Below are 20,495 nucleotides of genomic sequence, written 5' to 3'. Positions count from 1 at the left end.
ATGTCTCTGGTTTTGTCCACAACGAATTTCTCCCAAGGGACCAACTTCAACTTCAACTTCATTTTCTTATGATACAGTTTGACAGACATTAGCTTTTATGCCACACACTGATTCGTCCCCTGAAGTCTTCTTTTTGACAATGGTAGGCTACCTTATTATGTAAATGTAACCAGTTTGTTTCTATGTTTATTCCTCTCTCTCATTCTCTCTCCCAGAGGTCTGATTTAAAGATGTGCAGTCTGTGGCTCTACTGTATGAAATTTCTTAAATGCTAAGGAATAATGAAAAATGTATCATAGAACAGCACAAACATGTATTTTTTGGGGGGAAAGGGGTCTGAAAAAGTCAAATAGAGCTCTGGTAGCTAAAAGTCATAATGTGATAAATCATTTTCCAGGACAACTTTTTAAGCTTTTCTAAGACATTTGACTTTTTTTTTTCTCATTTTCCATGTGTTTTTCATGATTGGTCAACTATTTTCCAGGTTTTCCAGATTTTCCAGATTCCTGCTACCCACGATGCACCGGGGCTTCGGGGGGGGTTGAGGACCAGAGTTTAACCTGGGTTCAGTGTCTTTACCTCCTCAGATCCATGTGACGTAGCAGCAGCTGGTTCCTCTCTGGTGTCGGAGAGCTGAGACAGTTTGTTGTGTGTTTGTTTGATTGTCTGTTTGTTTATGGCAGAGTTGTGTTTGTTTGTTTGTCACAGTCTGTTGTGTTGACTACATATTTACATCTACTGTTGCTACAACAAGGCACTTTTTCTCCTGAGTTTCCTCAACACAACACAACACCAGTCGTTTCATTCCTTCGTTCCTTCTGGTTTTTACACTGTAAATATGATCAAGTATGACGTACGTGTGTGTGTGTGTGTGTGTGTGTGTGTATTGATTATTGATTATGATGATTATCAATAATCATCCAGGTGGGACTCGGGGCTCGATCTTCAGCGACAGCTCGTACAGCGTGTCTTCATCCATCACCAGCGTCTTGTCCAGGAGGAACTGAGTCACCTGAGGACAGAAACACAACTTCACCACTTCCTGTTGCATTGATTGATTGATTGATTGATTGATTGATTGATTGATTGATTGATTGGTTGACTGACCTTGGGCTGGTGCTCGATCCTGTAAGGTGCTTGTTGGAACTGGCGGATCTCGCGGATGATGTGAGAGATCTGAGGAAGCAGAGACAGGTTCAGATCGTCACACTGAGACTGAGACACTGTGTTCTGGTGCTGATCGCTGGTTCGACTCCCGATCAGACGGTTCATCTACTGAGTCAGTCCCGCACTGTCTCTCCTCACCCTGTCTCTCTAAAGGAAAAGCATTATTTCCTCCTCCATTATCTGTCAATCCATCCTGTTCGGACGAATTCGGCGCTACTCAAGCTCGCCGTTGTGACCAACGCACTTCCGGTTACTTTCACAAAATTAAAATTAAATAGAATTAGTGCTTTTACTTTGAAATAGGAAGCTAACCTACCCTCGATGTAGCTAGCTTGAACCAAAATAAAGCGTCTTTGCTTGAACCCTCCGTTTTGACCGATCTCGTCCCGTTAGCGGCATTTGACCACTCAAGATGCCTTACCGGAGAGTTTTGTCAGCTCTGAGACGAAGATCGGCCCGCCGGTTTCCCTTTAGAGTTGCTGAAGAGTTTCTCTGATGACTTTAGGTGGAGGCAGGCTAACACTACCCATACACTTCCAGTGTTTGAGCTAAGCTAATTAGCGACTTTAGGTAAGAGGCAGGCTAACACTACCCATACACTTCCAGTGTTTGAGCTAAGCTAATTAGCGACTTTAGGTGGAGGCAGGCTAACACTACACTTCCAGTGTTTGAGCTAAGCTAATTAGCGACTTTAGGTAGGAGGCAGGCTAACACTACCTATACACTTCCAGTGTTTGAGCTAAGCTAATTAGCGACTTTAGGTAGGAGGCAGGCTAACACTACCCATACACTTCCAGTGTTTGAGCTAAGCTAATTAGCGACTTTAGGTGGAGGCAGGCTAACACTACCTATACACTTCCAGTGTTTGAGCTAAGCTAATTAGCGACTTTAGGTAGGAGGCAGGCTAACACTACCCATACACTTCCAGTGTTTGAGCTAAGCTAATTAGCGACTTTAGGTGGAGGCAGGCTAACACTACCCATACACTTCCAGTGTTTGAGCTAAGCTAATTAGCGACTTTAGGTAGGAGGCAGGCTAACACTACCCATACACTTCCAGTGTTTGAGCTAAGCTAATTAGCGACTTTAGGTGGAGGCAGGCTAACACTACCTATACACTTCCAGCGTTTGAGCTAAGCTAATTAGCGACTTTAGGTGGGAGGCAGGCTAACACTACCCATACACTTCCAGTGTTTGAGCTAAGCTAATTACGGCGATACGGCTCTATCTCCATGGTTACTGCACGCACAGTGGAAAGGATGGTGTCTATCTGCTGGTCATGGACTCGGGAGTGAGGACAAGTTTTTCTGAACCAGCACCAAAAGCTCCTGACCAAGCTTCATTACCATCCTCATCTTGGAGAAGTTGACCAGCCCCTCCTGGGTGAAGTTGGGCGTTCCCTCCTCGATGAAGGCCAGGTCGGTCAGGTACATGCCCAGGTAGGGCACACAGGGGGGGTTGCAGCTGAAACATGAAACACACAGGACAACGTCAGACTTCCTGCTTCCTGTCTGTGGAGACAGGAAGCAGCTGGACATGTGTCCTCTGAGGACGAGCAGCTCTCACTTCTTCAGCGTCTCTCTCAGGTTCTTGAACCGTCCCTCTGACAACACCGTCTTCTGCAGCCGGTCCATCAGCGCCTTCGTCTGCAAAACACACACACACACACTGATGAAACTAGGGGTGGAGCTACAGCCAGTGCACTGTATTCAGATTCGGATTCAGGCTTTTATAAAAACTTCAGATTCGTATTCGTATTTGGGAAGAAACTGGAAGTGGGCGCACTGCCTTCAGCTGAGCTAGTGCTACGCCGAGCTAGCCGGCTAATTTCTGCTTTAGCTCTGGGCTAACTAGAACGGGAATAAAATAATTTAATGGTGCAGCTCTTCTAGACTTTCCAAACGTAATCGGACTGAACGGATCAGATTCTGGTAGAGAAACCAGTCGTGTCGTGGGGGTTGTGAAGGGTCATTCCATGAAAACTGTTAAATTTGGGCTTTGGAAATTTGAGTTTTTTTATCTCAACGTTTTTTTTTTTTTTTTGTTTCATTGCATGAAGAACATGTAACACTTGCAAAAAAACATATTTTTCAAGCTCAGACACCCTTTTCTGACGGTCTTTTATCACATTAAAATCCCGAAATCAGAGTTTCTTTTTCCACCCCGTCACAGGACAAAGGTTAACAAATTGAACAGTAATTTTAGATTAAAATAAGACAAACAAAAAGTTATTCACTTCAGAAGTATTCTTTTTGTTCAAAAACACCAATAGTTTGTTTAAATTATTTTTTTTAAATCTTTTTTTTTTTGTTAAATCACACTGTGACGGGGTGGAATATATGTGTGACGGAGTGGAATATTGTGACGGGGTGGAATGGACAAAATTTAAGAACATACTGATAACACAGAACAAAGTGTTTAATTTGATGCTGGGGGAGGGAAATGTGAAAGTGATAGAGATTGCCACCATGCTGAATCACACTCTCTCCAACTGTCTCGACTCCCTGGCCCCCTGGAAAACAACCACAGTCTCCTTTGTCACCTCCGCCCCCTGGTACACCCCCGAACTGCGCAATATGAAACAAACCGGCCGTCAATTGGAAAGATTGTACAGGAAAACCCACCTCACCGTCCATGCTCAGGCCTACAAGAGTCACATCTCCTCCTACCGTGATGCTCTCCAAGCCGCCAAGACTTCCCACTTCTCCACCGTTATCAACAGCTCTAATCACAACCCTCGCATCCTTTTCTCCACAGTCAAGAAGCTTCTTCATCCTTCAAACAACAACCCACCCTCCTCCACTAACCTCTGCAACTCCTTCCTCCACTCCTTCAGCAACAGGATCTCCCAAATCAACACCTCACTGGCCGCCTCCATCTCTGACCCCTCTGCTCCAGCACCCCCTCCAATCACCCTCCCCCTCCCTGACCACCTGATCACTGCCTTCACCCCAGTCACCTCCTCCCTTATCTCTGACATCATTTCTGCCTCCAAGACCACCACCTGTTCCCTGGATCCTCTCCCCACCCCCCTAACTAAGGCCTGCCTTCCTCCCCTCCTCCCCCACCTCACCACCCTCTACAATCAGTCCCTGTCCCTTGGCTATGTTCCCTCCATCTTTAAACTTGCATCTGTCACTCCCATTCTCAAAAAGCCTTCCCTTGACCCAGCAATCCTATCCAACTACCGCCCCATCTCCAACCTTCCATTTCTATCCAAAACCCTTGAGCGTGTTGTCTCCGCTCAACTCCACTCTCATCTTCAGTTCAACAATCTCTATGATCCCTTCCAATCTGGTTTCCGTCCCCTCCACAGCACTGAAACTGCCCTGGTTAAAGTCATCAACGACCTACTCATCTCCGCAGACTCCGGTGCCCTCAACATCCTGCTGCTCCTGGACCTCAGCGCAGCCTTTGACACGGTCAACCACTCCATTCTGATCCAAAGGCTGCGCCAGCTGGGTGTTGAGGGCACCGCACTGGACTGGCTCACCTCATATCTCACTGACAGACAACATTTCATCTCCCTCTCCGGACACACCTCACCCCTCTCCCCTGTCACACAGGGCGTCCCCCAAGGCTCTGTCCTTGGCCCCCTCCTCTTCATCTGTTATCTGCTCCCTCTTGGCCACATCATCCGCAACTTCAAACTGGACTTCCATTTCTATGCCGACGACATTCAAATCTACCTCTGCACCAATACCACAAATCCTACCCAGAACCCACCTCTCGCCCACATTGAAACCTGCATCTCTGCAATAAAATCATGGTTAACCCACAACTTTCTCAAACTCAATGCTGACAAGACTGAACTCCTCCTCATTGGCACCAAATCCGCCCTCCGTACATCTGGTCCCATCTCACTTACCATTGATAATGCAACCATCACCCCCTCCCCTCTCGCACGTAACCTTGGTTTCATCCTGGACCCCACCCTGTCATTCGATCCTCACGTCAACCCAGTCATTAAAACCTCATACCTGCACCTCCGCAACATCGCCAAAATCAAAAACTGTCTTTCCCCCCCAGCTGCTGAATCCCTCATTCATGCCTTCATCTCCTCCCGTCTTGACTATTGCAACTCTCTCCTCACTGGCATCACCGCTCACTCCCTCCATAGACTCCAGATGGTCCAGAACTCTGCTGCCCGCCTACTCACACACACTCGGTCCCGTGATCACATTACTCCTGTCCTTCACTGGCTCCCTGTCAAAGATCGCATCACCTTTAAAATCCTCCTCCTCACCTACAAAGCCCTCAACTCCCTGGCCCCCCCATATCTAGCTGACCTCCTCACCTGCCACCGCCCCACCCGAACCCTCCGTTCCTCCACTACCTCTTCCCTCACCGTACCACAATCCAAGCTAAAAACATACGGCGATCGTGCCTTCTCCCGGACTGCACCCCGCCTCTGGAACTCCCTTCCCCAGCCCATCAGAGACTCTCCATCACTTCCCCTCTTCAAATCCCGACTGAAGACTTTCCTTTTCACCCAAGCATTTAACCTCCCCTACCCATAAGTTTTTTATTTATTTTTTATTTATATTCTTTGTGTTGTATTTTACTGCATCTGTAAAGCGTCTTTGGGTCACTGAAAAAGCGCTATACAAAATTAATGAATTATTATTATTATTATTATTTAAATATTTTATACTAATTCAATATGAAGAACAGTGCCACTGATTCCACCCCGTCACTTTAGTGTGTGACGGGGTGGAATGTGACGGGGTGGAAAATCTAAAGCAATATGGCCGAAATCCTGGATGTGCTAAAAGCTAACACTGCAGTTAGCATGGAATTACATCGTAAAATTAAGGATTTATACAAATGTAATTTGAAATTTTGATTTAAAAATTGTTTTCCCCACTTTTTGTGTGTGACGGGGTGGATATGCTATGCTTAACGGAGAAGGTTTTGAAAGAAAAATTTACCAAAAATGTTCTAAAAGAAAAATCAGAACTCATCATTGTTTGCACTTCCCTCCTTCAAACTCTTGAATGATGTCACTCCCTGTTTCCTGTTTCCTTACAGGAAGTTTATTGCATTTTGGCGCAAAATTACATTGGTGTGACGGGGTGGAATATGAAATTGATGGACATGGAGAAATTATGCTATTTTAATAAAAAAATATGACATTTTAATATAATTAACATATTTCCTATTAAGAAGAAAGTATTTCTAACTATAAGAACAATAAATGTTTGAGATTTATTTGATGTTTTTTAAGTTTTACATTACATGAATGAGAAAAATGGTCAGAGCGGACATGAGAAAATGACTGTAGTTTAACACAAAAAGTTATATATGTGCAAATTGTATATTTATTATTTATTTTTATTTTACCTCATGCTAGAAAGTAAACTTTAATTAATGGCTTCAGACACTGAAAGTATTACTGACAGTTTTATTATGCCTCCTATACCTCTTTGAATGTTGGGGACCCTAACTTAACAGTTTTCATGGAATGACCCTGAAACGTTTTAAAGCCGCTAGCTTCTTTTCCCATTATTGTCTACGAGAAAAATGCTAAGTTGTTGAACGGTGACCCTGGAAACATCGGTGAGCACTTCCTGTCTACTGTGATGCAATGCATGCTGGGAGTTGTTGTTTCTTAGCAACCCTAACGTGAACTAGACACAGATGAAACAGGCGCTCTACTGGTGTTGTGCTTCTATGGCGGCGCACCAACGTTAAAGCTTCAGTAAGTGATCCGGTGGTTTTGTCTAACTTCCTGTCAGCAGATGGAGTTAGCAGCCCCCGCCCTCGTCATGGATCTATTGGTCCTCGTCCCTACGTCACCACATTCAGGCGCATCCCTTGGCTGCACACACAGAGAGGACTGCCCCTTTATGCCGTTCTCTCTCCTCATTGGATAAAGGTTGTAGGATACAAGGAAAGTTTTCTCCTGGGCTCAGAGCAGAGTGACTGACAGACCCGTGTTTCAGACCAAACACTCTATAGAAGTGATTGCTGTCGGAAGATACAACTATTTAAGACTTAGATTAACACTAACATTCACCTGACTTCTGCTTTAAGCTGCGTTAGCGCCACCTACTGTGTTGGAGTGTGAACCAGAACCACCTGGTTCTGTTGCTGCTGCTGATCCAAACGTTTCTTTTTCTTTATATAATGAATAATGAGGAGAAACTTCGGACAGCAAAACTATTCAGGATTGGATTCTGACCTGTTTACAGACTCTGGACTCTAGTCTCTAGTCTCTGACCTGTCTGCAGACCTTGGCCCAGGTCTTCTTCAGCCTGTAGATGGCGCTGCGGTTGAGGGCCGAGGTGATCTCCAGGACTCCGTTGTAGTTGTTGAGGCAGCGGCAGATGTCGGCCACGGCCAGCCACTTCTCTATGGAGCCGGCTCTGGAGCCCACGTCGCTGTGAGCCATGATCTGAGACGCCACCAGGTTGCTCATCTGACGGGACAAGGACCAGAACATAACTGGGTTTCCATCCAAATGGATCGAATTTAAGAGCGGATTTTGTGAAAATGCACAAAAAGCAAATGTGAATTTATGCCCGTTTCCATTCGTTATTGTTTTGCGATTATTGGGAGAGGAGGAGGAGTGCGCCGTGAGATTACGTCATAAGAGAGCGTGAACGTATCCAACAGCTAACACTCAACATCACAGACAATTTACTTACTTTCCGGATTAGACGCACCTGTATCAGCCGCACCAGCTACATTTTAAAAGAAAATACATAGGCTGCACTTGAATATAAGCTGCAGGTTTTCATGTTGTAACATGAGATATTTCCACAGAAAGACAGTAGGAACTGTGACAGTCTGTTCTGGTGACGCTCCTCTCCTCCATGTGCATCTGTTGACAACGAAGCCGGCGAAACATCAACAAATGGAGCGGTGGAAAACGTTACATAACACATACGATGTTACGACGTGTGTGTTTGTGTCGTCTTAACCGCCATGAACAAAAGATTATGGGTTACGGAGCGCATTTGTGTTGTTGTCACCAAGGGGACACAGACCGGACCGTGATGTCACCAAGGGACGCCACGGGACACAGACCAGAACAGTGGTGTAGTGGGGATTTATTTACTGGGTGGACGCCATCGAAATATCAAATCTGTGACGTCATTGAAACACCATCCACTGCCACACTAAGTTTAGTGTCACTGAACAAGACTGTAATGTTTAATTGTTATCTAGCCTAATGCCACTGTCACAATCATTCACTCCAAAGTGTTGAAAGTCCAAGACAAAGTGTTATAATCTCTAGACAAACAGCTTTTAGACCAGACCTAGTAGGCCTAGTACCTAATCATAACACAGGATGCATGAAACTGACACAGAATTGAAACGAATCTGCATCCAGTGGAAATTGCCCGTTACTTTGCTACACCTCTGCCTGGCCACGTGCATTTGTTGACAACCGAAGCCGTCAAAAAAATCAATAGATGGAGCTGTGGATTTATACGATGTTAGACGTGTATATTTGTGTAGTCATAAACAAAAGAATGCAGATTATGGAGCACGTTTGAGTGGCGGTGCTGCAGAGAGGAGAGCTGGGACACCTCGTCTTCAGGCTCAGTAGTCGCTAACAGATCAGATCCACAGGAGGAGGTGGAGACAGACAGATCAGATGGAGAAGTGAAAATGTGAAGTTTGTTCTCACGTCGTTAAAGTGCTGACTGGTCTTCATGATGAACGGAGTTCTCTCCGTTTTATCCACCTTCATCCAGCCCTGACCCAGGAACTCCCTGCAGGACGGAGACACAACCAATCAATCATCAATCATCAAATGTTGTGGATCAACGTCTCCTGGGAATTTTATTCTATTTTAAAGGGATACGCCAAAAAAAAATGTCCGTGTCTTGCCTCACTCCCGAGTCCATGACCAGCAGATACTTTACATACAGAAGTGCTTTTACTTTGAAATAGGAAGCTCAATTCACAAAACCTGTTTCCATAACAAAAAGTAGCATTTTCCTTTTATCGATACGCTGACAAATCCACCCCCCCCAAAGCGTAAACATTTTTATGCGCATTTACTGCCTTTTTTCGAATTTCCGGCGTTTCCATACAAGTATTTATTCGCAATTTTTGAAAATGCGAATAAAAAAAGGTGGATGGAAACGCAACTAGTGACTCACTCGTAGGGGATGCTCCTGAACACGATGTGGTCCAGCAGCGTGATCTGCTCGGCCAGCTCCATCGCAGACAACGACTCAAAACACTCGGCCTTCGGACTCTCCGCCTGCACACGCGCACACACACACACACACACACACACACACACACACACACACACACACACAGGTTGTATTCTACAGCGCACACACCTCAGAGATCTACGTCACCACACTGCAAAAACTCAAAATCTTTCCTTATTTCTTGTCAAAATGTCTCAATTTTAGTCCAAACTAATCTCTTTTCACTTAAAATAAGACTCATCACCTAAAAATGAACTTGTTTTTAGATCATTTTCACTTGTTTCAAACTAATTTTCACTTGAAATAAGTAGAAAAATCTGCCAGTGAAAGCAAGTTTTTTGTGTTTGTAGTAAGAAAGAAAAACTTGCTCCACTATCAGATTTTTCTACTTATTTCAAGTGAAAATCTGCTTGAAAGAAGTAAAAAGTGTCTAAAAACAAGCTGCTTTTAATGTGATGAGTCTTATTTTAAGTAGAATGAGATTTGTTTTGACTAGAAATAAGACAGATATTCTTGGTAAGATGTTGAGGTTTTTGCAGTGCAGCCACACTCACCGACTCTAAGAAACCACCTCCACCTGTTCTCTCACTAATTTGAATTTCCCTCCTAGGGATGAATAAAGTCTTCTCTACTCTACTCTACTCTACACTAACTACAACCAGAGCTTTTCCTGAGGGGGGGGGGGGGGGGGATGACATCATCATCATATCTATGACATCGTTCTTACCACGATGAAGTGCAGCAGGGGGCAGCTCTTCTGTTCCACAACCACACAGAGATAAAGGATTTCAACAAGAACTCAGACGTTGGTTTCAGTATTAGATCCCTTCTTTATCCTTATTATCATTATTACTATTGTCATTATTATTATTATTGATAAAGTGACACTGACCATCTGGAGGATGTCCTCTATCTTCAGCTGAGCATCGTCTTGTTCTTCTTGAGAAAGTGCACTGAGGAGACAACAGATGCTATTTTACTGTATGTTAGAAAGCCCATGTTGTCTGTGATGTTAATATGTTCAGTGAACCAAATACCATTCAGTTACATTGTGTTTTTTATGTTAGTTTACATATTTCCGATGCTCGTAAACGCACCACACCTGTGTGTGAGATGCCGTAGCTGCAAAGTTTACTTTCCTTTTCTCCTGATGCAGCAGTGGACAGTTCGTAATGTCCTTTTACCTGTACTTACCCAACCTTCACCTGTACATCCTGGGTTTATGTGTGTTAATGCCAGAAGGTGAGTTTATGTTGTTTACTGTCCAATTCGAACGCTACGTTGTGTTAATGTGTATTGTTTACCTGCTTACATGCTGTTGTGATGGTCAGCTAATAAGCTAATTCTCACCGTGTTCTGTGAGCCTTGTGTGAGGTCGTTGTTTACAATATATGATTAATATCATATCATTCATACCACTGAATACAGTCCTTTATGTTAGTGTTATATTATTATGTACATTATGTATGGCGTGTGCTGTACTGATTGTGTTTTGTATCTTTTATTATAGAATCACAAATAAATCCACCATAAACTGGACATCTGTATCCGTGTCTTTTAACGGGGACACACACCATACACCTTGCCGCTCTAATAATCCAGCTAAATCCCGGAGAACGCCCCTTTCTCCTTTTTACTGTAATTATAGTTTAACAAAGAGACGTATTTTATTAAAACATCTGTAAAACATCTGTATTATTTCTATTCACTCATGTAAAGTTTAATACGTTGGTATTTGTCTGTTTGAAAACTTGATTCAATTCATTTTCTTTCTCCGAATAAAACTTATTACAGTATAATGAAAGATTGACGATAGATAGATAGATAGATAGATAGATAGATAGATAGATAGATAGATAGATAGATAGATAGATAGATAGATAGATAGATAGATAGATAGATAGATAGATAGATAGATAGATAGATAGATAGATAGATAGATGAGTGTACCTTAGTATGTTGCTGGTGGCCTTCCTCTCCTGAGGCAGCAGGTCTGGATCTCTCAGGACTTCCTCCAACAGACCCACCACTCCGCTCTTCAGCTCACTGTTCATGTCAAAGTCCTGCAGCGCACACACACACACACACACACACACACACACACACACACACACACACACACACACACACACATTAACACACACTGGCGCCCTCTACAGGTCAGTTACATATGAATCAAGGAGATAAAAAGAGGTTTCTCTCATCAAACTCATCAAATACACAATCCAACAACTCCACAACACTCTGGTGGACAAGTTGTGAGCTGCACATTCACCACGCTATGAGATAATAACACAACGTTACCACACAGAGTTGTTTTAGAGGGAAATTCATGTAAAACCGCTGATGCACGTTGCCTTCAGGGACAGTTTTTCATCAACAGTCTCTGTATTTCCCTCTAAAACAACTCTGTGTGGTAACGTTGTGTTATTATCTCATAGCGTGGTGAATGTGCAGCTCACAACTTGTCCACCAGAGTGTTGTGGAGTTGTTGGATTGTGTATTTGATGAGTTTGATGAGGGAAACCAAGAAATCCCATAATGAGCCTCCGTAGCGTAGCTCTGAGCAGCTCACGGCTCTGCTCCGCCGTTCTAAAAACAGCTTGCACCGACAATTAAAGGTAACGAACCTACTGCTATGACTATAGGGATTATGGTGATGGGCTAATTTGACAATATGTTGAACTATCCCTTTAATAACAACAACAAATGCACGTTGACACAAAAGGCACAAAAATACATTCTTATATAATCTGAAATAAAAGACCACGAGGAGGAGGAGGAGGAGGAGGAGGAGGAAGATGACCTTTCTGTGGGAGAAACGACACGCAGAGCAAAGACACACACACACACACACACACACACACACACACACACACACACACACACACACACACACACACACCGTGGACCGACCTGTGAGTGTTTAGAGACCCAGTGCCGCAGCACGTTGAGGACTCGGTTGGTGGCGGCTCGGCGGATGATGAACTCTTTGTCACAGGATTTCTCTGAGTTACTGAAACCTGAAGAAACATGAGACCACATGAGGATTGTTTAGTTTGTTTCTTTATTAGTTTAATACGGGACAGTGTGCAATTACATTAATCATTTAAAGGAGAAAAATTAAAAGATGGTTGCACCAGATTTCGCTCCCAGCTAATTAGTGTGAATGCTGGAAGCATTCACACTATTGTTATTCAAATCTTTATACTTATTATTAGTGTGAATGCTGAAAGCATTCACACTATTGTTATTCTGTTCGGCCATTTTCTTTGGCACTTAACTAGTCCTTCATACTTTGTGCTATTTCAACAATTCTCACATCAAAATGTTCAGCCTTTTCGGGACAGGTGTGCTATTACTTTTCTCTTTTCAACTATTCATACTTTTTGCAATATTCAACTATTTCTGATTTTTTTTTTCCCCATAGAGAATGCATTGGAACAGTCTTGAAACTCTTCAAATCTTCTTACTTCTTTCAGCCTTTAAAGCGTCCACATACTTTCAGCTAGAGACTTCATTCAAATTCTGAGTTGTAGACAAACTTCTAATGTATTCATCCTGTATTTACAACTTTTTAATAGCTTGTACCGTTTTTGAGATAAATCCTTTAAAAGCACATGAGGATTTCTGACAAATTTCACACTTTTCAATGAGTGTGTATGGGGTTGGGTCAGAGTGGGTGACGTCATCGTAGAGTGCAGCAGATCCAAAAAAGCGACTGGAACTTTTCTTCTGAAATTGCCAGCAAAGCTACAAATGACACTCTACACTCATGATTTTGGAAACAGTTTGTAGCCACGCTTGTCTTAGGTCTCACAATGCCGTCAAAAATGCACAGAGACTCAGAGAATAATTTAAAATATTTTTTAAATGCAGCCATGGAGCTCTCTGCTCCCATTCAGCCCAATGCATTTTTTCACAGCAGCAGGAGAAGGAGCTCAACTTTGTAACCTGCTGTTAAGTGCTTTTTAATTCATTTTAATTCACCCAAAAATAGTCACAGGTCACAAAAAACTCCTCTACTTACTTGTTGTGGCTCATTTATACTATTTTCTGCTTCTTTTAAGCATCATTGAAAAATCTCACATTCATCAAAGTCTCAACCTCTCTTCTCCACAACTCTGTCTGTAGTCCAGTTGGTAAGGTGGCTGCTTGCCAACCCCAAGGTCACTGGTTCAAATCCAAGGGAAGCACTCTTTTTATGTTATGTTGAATTCTGCTCCCCTCCCCCACCCTCAATTGGTTACAGGTGTTAGTTAAGAGACGCATTAATTCCTACTGCCACCGTTTGCAGCACATCATCACATTACAATGGCAACATGCTTATGTCTGTGCTCTCTGTGGCGAAGTGGCAGAGTAAAGGTTTAGTGATCATGAGGTTGTGGGTTTGATTCCTGGTTCAAATCTTGCCTCAACAACAATTATAGTGAATTATTTTCCCAGTCGTCCTCTGTTGACTTCTGATAACTTGCTTCATGTTGAAACTGCTGCTCTCAGCCTGAAATTCACAGAAATGTTCATTCTAAGTCATTCAGGCTTGACTCTCAAGCTTTCTTGGTGTTGACACAGTGTGTTTCCAACAGGTGCAGCTTTGGGCTCGTTAACTTCAGAGTGAGACAGAGTGCAGCTCATCAACAGACAACAGTCTCTGTAACTGTGTGTATACTGTGGCTTTGAGGCAGAGTGGAAGTCTACTGACCATGAGGTTGTGGGTTCGATTCCTACCTTGGTCAAACATTTGTATGGTTTGCACTGTTAGCTAATTCTGCAACAGCGTTCAGCTGCTTTCAGCATTCACACCATTTCCATTCTTGGAAATGCTTTTTCTAGTTATTATTATTCTTACGTCTTTCACCCTTTTTCTGCGTTTAACTCCTTCTTCATACTTTGTGCTATTTCAACAATTCATATATCAAAACGTGCAGCTTTCCCAGGACATTTATGCTACTATTTTTCTCTTTTCAACTATTTATACTTTTTAAAATATTTAACTTTTTCTGCAATTTTTTTCCCATAGGAATACATTGAAACAGTCTTCAAACTCTTCAAATCTTCTGCTTCATTCAGCCTTTAATAGCTTCAGCATACTTTCAGCTACAGACTTCATTCAACTTTTAAACTGTTCACAAACCTTTCAACTATTCAGCTATATCTCAGCTTATTGATATCTTCAACAGTTTCAGATATATGTATAGTTTTAAAATCATTAAAATTTCTGACAAAATTCAGATTTAACATGAAAGTCAATGGGACGGAATGTTCGGACGTTGGCAGTTGGCAGAGTGACAGAGGGTCTAAAAATCCTCTCACATTTTTCTCTCTATCCTGTCAGCACGGCCACAGATTACACTCTACACACATAATTTCCGCCACGTTTGTAGACAAGCTCATCCTCGATCTCTTCATGTGCTCAAAAAACCAGAGAGACGAACACAATTTAAACTGGGAGCCTCTGAGTGTGGCCAGTTCCCTCTCTCCTCTCATTGACTCCCATTCAAAAGTAGGCGCTGATTTTCTAAACGTCCCAAAGTTTCCAACCTGCGACACAATCAACAATTTTTACTCTAGAAACACCAAAGTGACATGGACGCGTTCAGCAAGGTCTTATGGTTCGGAAAATGTAAACCTTTTGCTTGTACTAAGTACAGATTTGTCGTACATTAGATCTGTTTGAGGGTGTCACAGAGCAGTTAAAGCCTATGGTTAAAGCTGCCACCATGCCTTAAAGCCACCAGCCACCAGTTACATGGTAACCTCAACATGGCAACCTCACCATGGTAACCTCACCATGGCAACGTCACCATGGCAACGCACACACATTCTCTCTATTTGACTGTCTGTCGGTCACACACACAAATGGACACACACTGACCATACACACATATCCAACACACACACACACAAATGGACACACACTGACCATACACACATATCCAACACACACACACACACACATGGACACACACTGACCATACACACATATCCAACACACACACACGGACACACACTGACCATACACACATATCCAACACACACACACACACAAATGGACACACACTGACCATACACACATATCCAACACACACACACACACACACACAAATGGACACACACTGACCATACACACATATCCAACACACACACACAAATGGACACACACTGACCATACACACACATCCAACACACACACACACACACAAATGGACACATACTAACTACCACATACACACAAACACACACACACACACACACCCAACAAACATACAACCACTTACCAAACACATACACAATTTACACAATTACACACAAACAGACACACACACACACCCAACAAACATACAACCACTTACCAAACACATACACAATTTACACAATTACACACAAACAGACAAACATGCACACACAACAAACACACACACAAATGGACACACACTAACCATACACAAACAGACACACACGTCCAACACACACACATTTCATACAGTTGTCAGGTCAGAACTTTTTGTATATCTTCCTCACTCACACACACACACACACACACACACACACACACACACACACACACACACACACACACACACACACACACACTTTTCCTACAGTTGTCAGACTGTTTTGTATGTACCTCTCTATCTTCCTGTTGTAGTTAATGGACTCGTTGCTGTTAATTTTGTTTTTTAGCTATTTAAACTGAAAATACACATTTCCCCTTTTGGTCATGTTGAACACATTGTTTTACACGTATCCTAAACTACTGAGGCTCTTCTCAACCATTTCACACCATTAAACCGGCTGTTTACATGTTCTACTCCTCAGCTAATGCTCCATCTATATTATTCAACAATGTTCTTCAGCTGTCAGTTTACAATGTATTTCAGTAGGCATTAACTTTTTTCCTAATTCAGGAATTTTTCAAACTCTTCTTTGACAATTCAAGTAATTTCCAGCCATTTCATACAAAGTCTCACATCTTCTACTTTTAAATATATTCTCAGCCATTGCTTTGGCTATGTTAGTGCTGGTTCATCAGTCCTGTCAGGTTAGCTGCAGATTTCAACTATTTAACCATTACATTTAAACATGCAGAATTTCAATGTTTTCTTCTCCCTTTAGCATTTCTACTGCTTTTTACCTTTAAAAAGGCATTCATCTCACACTACAAGTTACATGTTTCAGCTTTTTCCCTCCTAGGGATGAATAAAGTATTCCTCTACTCTCTACTCTACTCTACTCTACTCTACTCTAGCATTAGTCTTTACAACATTGCTTTAGCAGTTTCGTCAACTAATTTAGCATTGATTCAACAATTTCTTCAGCTCATTCAGCATTGCTTCAGCAACAGCGTTCAGCTGCTTTCAGCATTCACACGCATTTTCTGCAGGAAATGCTATCTTTTTCTAGTTTCCATCTGTAGTCCCTACACATAACATAAAAGTAGTAAAATACACTGAATACAAGCTACTATACAAAGATGAGGCATAAACAGACACAGTTAGACAATGGACAACACTTAGACAACAACATGTATGGCTGTTGTATAGGGGAGAAAGGTGGTGATAACTCTAGGGGCCCAGCGCCCAGTGGGGCCCATAAAAAACCCCAGTAGTCTAATCTTTGTATGACTGATTTATTCTGCGTAAGACCCTGATCATAGTACACTGTAAAAACTCTACATCTTTCCAAGAATATTTGTCTCATTTCTTGTCCAAATGTCTCATTTCTAGTCAAAACTAATCTCTTTCCACTTAAAATAAGACTCATTACCCAAAAAATGTACTTGTTTTTAGATCATTTTCACTTAAATTCACAAGAAATAGAAAAATCTGCAAGTGAAAGTAAGTTTTTTGTGCTTGTAATAAGGAAGAAAAACTTGCTCCACTATCAGATTTTTCTACTTATTTCAAGTGAAAATCTGCTTGAAAGGAGTAAAAAGTGTCTAAAAACAAGCTGCTTTTAATGTGATGAGTCTTATTTTAAGTAGAATGAGATTTGTTTTGACTAGAAATGACATTTTGACTAGAAATAAGACAAATATTCTTGCTAAGATACTTGAGTTTTTGCAGTGTAATGCTGCATTAGCATCAAAACAAAGAAGGCTAAATAAAAAAACAATAATACATACGTAGTCTAAGAAAAAAAAAAGGAAAAGTTGGGGGGAGGGGCCCACTTTAGTATTCTTTAAGGGGGCCCAGAATTCCTAGCAACGGCCCTGACAACATGTATGAGGTACAGTAGGCAAAGTGCAAAGTGCTCATAGCAGCATGATTATTCATAGTATTGATAATAAAAAATGAGCAGCTATGGTGATGTGACAGATGTATCTGTGGATATCAGATGAAAACAGAGACAAGAGGTGCTGACGAGAAAGAGAAAACAGCCTAATGAGTCAGACAGAGAGCCCGACAGCTCCGTCTAGTGTTGGCAGCTTTGATGGGAGGAGTAAACACCCCCCCCCCCCCCCCCCCCCCCTCTCTCTCTCTCTGGGCCTTGTTTTGACCTTCCCGGCTCACCGTACTCACCCTGGGAGCTGCTGTGGCCGGCGGCGGCCGTGGCGATGGCGAAGGCCGAGGCCGGAGACATGGGACAGCGAGAGTTCTCCCCCGGAGAGACTGAGAATTAAAGGAGTCAATCAATGGAATAATCAATCTAGAATTAGAAATCAAACTGTGTAACACACTTTAAAGGGACAACGAGGAGTTTTGTTAAAGTGAAGTGTTTTCACACTACATTTATGAGCCTCCGCACCGTGAAATTCTTTGACCGGCGCAAGACAGACTCATGTTTTCATTCATCAAGAATTAAAGTCAGAGGTTGGAAGACGATCACATACCGTCGTAGTTCCCACCATAAACGGAGATTCGGCGGCGTTATTCTCACGACTCGCCACGAAACCGAAAGTAAAGAAACACTGGTCGGCTCGCCCAGCATTTCCACCACCACTAATAATAACAAAATAACCATAGAGACAAAACCATAGATTTATCTAAAATGGACCATTAACAAGTGGTAACGTAGATTCATCCACATTAACGTGAGACTTTTTTATTGTCGCGGAATTTTTCGTTCTGCCGATGGAGAAACTCCTCGTTGTCCCTTTAAATCTGGGAAATAATTCTTCTCTAATTTCTTTGTATTTGGGACAATTTGTGAGAAAGTGAATTTGTGTCTCTACTTGGACACAAATTATTTTTGTTCTTTCTAGCCGTTCTCTTTCATGGCGACCAGTTATGGCAAGTTGATGGTCACTGAGTCTGTATTTTATAAAGGTTTGTCTCTTAGGGGGGAGTTTTATTCAGATTAAATATTGGACCAGTTGAGATTCTCTGTCCAGTAAATTAAAACATTCTAGTTTCTCTCTGTGTGTGTGTCTGTACCTCCTGACGGTCGGTAGCGCAGGTGTCGTGGCGTGGACGGCGAGCGGCACGGTGACGTGTCGCCGGCGTCGCTGCTGCTGCTGACGACTGAAGGAGACTCAGGGAGGAACTTTTCCAGAGACACTGACTCCAGAACAGCTGTTAGACACACAGACACAACAACATCAGCATCATCATGAATAAAAACTAAAACCTGGACAGAAATGTTGTTTCATTAAATCTATTTATTGTTAAAGGGACAGTATGTAGCTTATTTGGCTTTTTATTAGCAAAAATCAAACATTGCTTTCATAAATACCTATTTACCGAAGTCTAATCACAACCGCATACAAATGAAAGCTTTGAATACGGTACGTGAAAGTGGACAAACCTACTATTGAGTGTCTGTCACGAGGCTTGCCGTCACTTTGCCGACGGGGAGGGGTGAGAGAGTGAGCACTGCAATCTAGAATCTGAACGCTGGATGTCACGGTTTAGCCCCAATACTACACACTGAGGCTTTAATAAATGTATAAAATATATACAAATATTTATTTCTTATTTATCACAAATATATTTTTCATATTTTATTTGTATATTATTTTAATGGCACCTCGGAGGATTTTGAGAGGGCCACGGGGCTACTGCCGGTTTTGCCATCTCTGTCAACATGGGAATCAAACCCACGATCTTAAGGTCAAGACAGAGCTGATCAGACAGACACATGATCATCTTTCTATAAGCACTGATATGGAGGAGCTGTAACCACATTAGGTTAACTGTGTGTGTGTGTGTGTGTGTGTGTGTGTGTGTGTGTGTGTGTGTGTGTGTGTGTGTGTGTGTGACTATGAGCTGCATCCTGTGTCAGTCTGATTTAGCTGTGTCTGTGTTTATAAACATTTAAACGAGCGCCAGGTGGATTGTTTATGAAGTTAACGAGCTCTGGCCTGAGGATCAAAGAGGTTACCATGGCGATAGGGGCCCCCGCAGGCTGAGACAGACAGAAACGTGGAGAAAAAGAGTGATTTTCTGCCTCTGCACTGGTCTCGGAAAAGGCTTAGCGTGACAAAACGGTAACTCCTATCAGAACAAAACACAGATCAACGTTGCTCTAAGGACTTACTGAAAAAGTTGGTACGATTTGGTGTTTCTACAGTAAATATTTTGGCGACGCTGGCAGTTTTAAAACATCGGTCCGTTCTGCTTCTCTCAGAAAATCTTTGTATTGGACTCAATGAGGAGCAGAGACAGACGTGGCCGCACTTAGAGGCTCAGAGTTTAAATTCTGTAAGTCTCTCTGATATTTTGAGCACATGATATGAGAGATAACAAGTTTGTCTTACAAATTCTGAAAAAATTATGTGTGTAGAGTGTAAATTGTGGCCGGGCCGAGTTTGGAAAGAGAAAAAATCTGGAGTTTTTCTGGCATCTCTCCCACTCTAACCGATGATGTCACGTGCTCTGACACGAACATTCCGTGCAATACACACCCATTATAATCTCATAATTTCTCCAAAAATGATCATGGTCATTGAACAGGGATTGATCAAAAACTATATGACCTATCAAAACGTGGAGTAATACGCCAATACACAAGACTTGTGTCTACTGTTTAAAGTTTAAATGGAGTCTCTAGGTGAAAGTATGCCTGAGCAGTAGACGTTTGTTAAACTCCAATGATTGGTCTTTTTCGCTCTTTTTTTTTCGCCCGTCCCATTGACTTCAATGCAAAATTTCGCGCAGTTTTTCGCGACTTATGTTGCGAAAAATTCGTAAACTGTTGAGAAAAGTAATAG

At 42.4% G+C, this 20,495-nt stretch overlaps 2 protein-coding genes across 2 annotated transcripts in view; one reads left to right on the top strand and one right to left on the bottom strand.

Moving 5' to 3' along the window:
* ube2l3a (ubiquitin-conjugating enzyme E2L 3a) overlaps positions 1 to 20,495 on the top strand; it is a 274,466-nt gene that overhangs the window by 36,458 nt on the left and 217,513 nt on the right. The gene's annotated exons all lie outside the window — the stretch shown is intronic.
* rasgrf2a (Ras protein-specific guanine nucleotide-releasing factor 2a) overlaps positions 886 to 20,495 on the bottom strand; it is a gene marked incomplete at its 5' end in the record, with an annotated part of 53,540 nt that continues 33,930 nt past the window's right edge. The window contains 13 exons of the mRNA XM_083983609.1: positions 886 to 1,012; positions 1,108 to 1,176; positions 2,513 to 2,630; positions 2,733 to 2,812; positions 7,390 to 7,587; positions 8,806 to 8,890; positions 9,284 to 9,387; positions 10,071 to 10,100; positions 10,236 to 10,296; positions 11,294 to 11,406; positions 12,260 to 12,366; positions 17,866 to 17,955; positions 18,721 to 18,858. Of these exons, the coding sequence (XP_083839735.1) occupies positions 917 to 1,012; positions 1,108 to 1,176; positions 2,513 to 2,630; positions 2,733 to 2,812; positions 7,390 to 7,587; positions 8,806 to 8,890; positions 9,284 to 9,387; positions 10,071 to 10,100; positions 10,236 to 10,296; positions 11,294 to 11,406; positions 12,260 to 12,366; positions 17,866 to 17,955; positions 18,721 to 18,858 (1,289 nt within the window). The 3' untranslated portion in view covers positions 886 to 916. The remainder of the gene's footprint in view (positions 1,013 to 1,107; positions 1,177 to 2,512; positions 2,631 to 2,732; positions 2,813 to 7,389; positions 7,588 to 8,805; positions 8,891 to 9,283; positions 9,388 to 10,070; positions 10,101 to 10,235; positions 10,297 to 11,293; positions 11,407 to 12,259; positions 12,367 to 17,865; positions 17,956 to 18,720; positions 18,859 to 20,495) is intronic.

The sequence above is a fragment of the Trachurus trachurus genome, assembly GCF_905171665.1.
Source record: "Trachurus trachurus genome assembly, chromosome: 12".
NCBI classification, from domain to species: Eukaryota; Metazoa; Chordata; class Actinopteri; order Carangiformes; family Carangidae; genus Trachurus; species Trachurus trachurus.
Note: the sequence above shows the minus strand (reverse complement) of the source record. Positions and strands in the feature narration are given on the sequence as shown.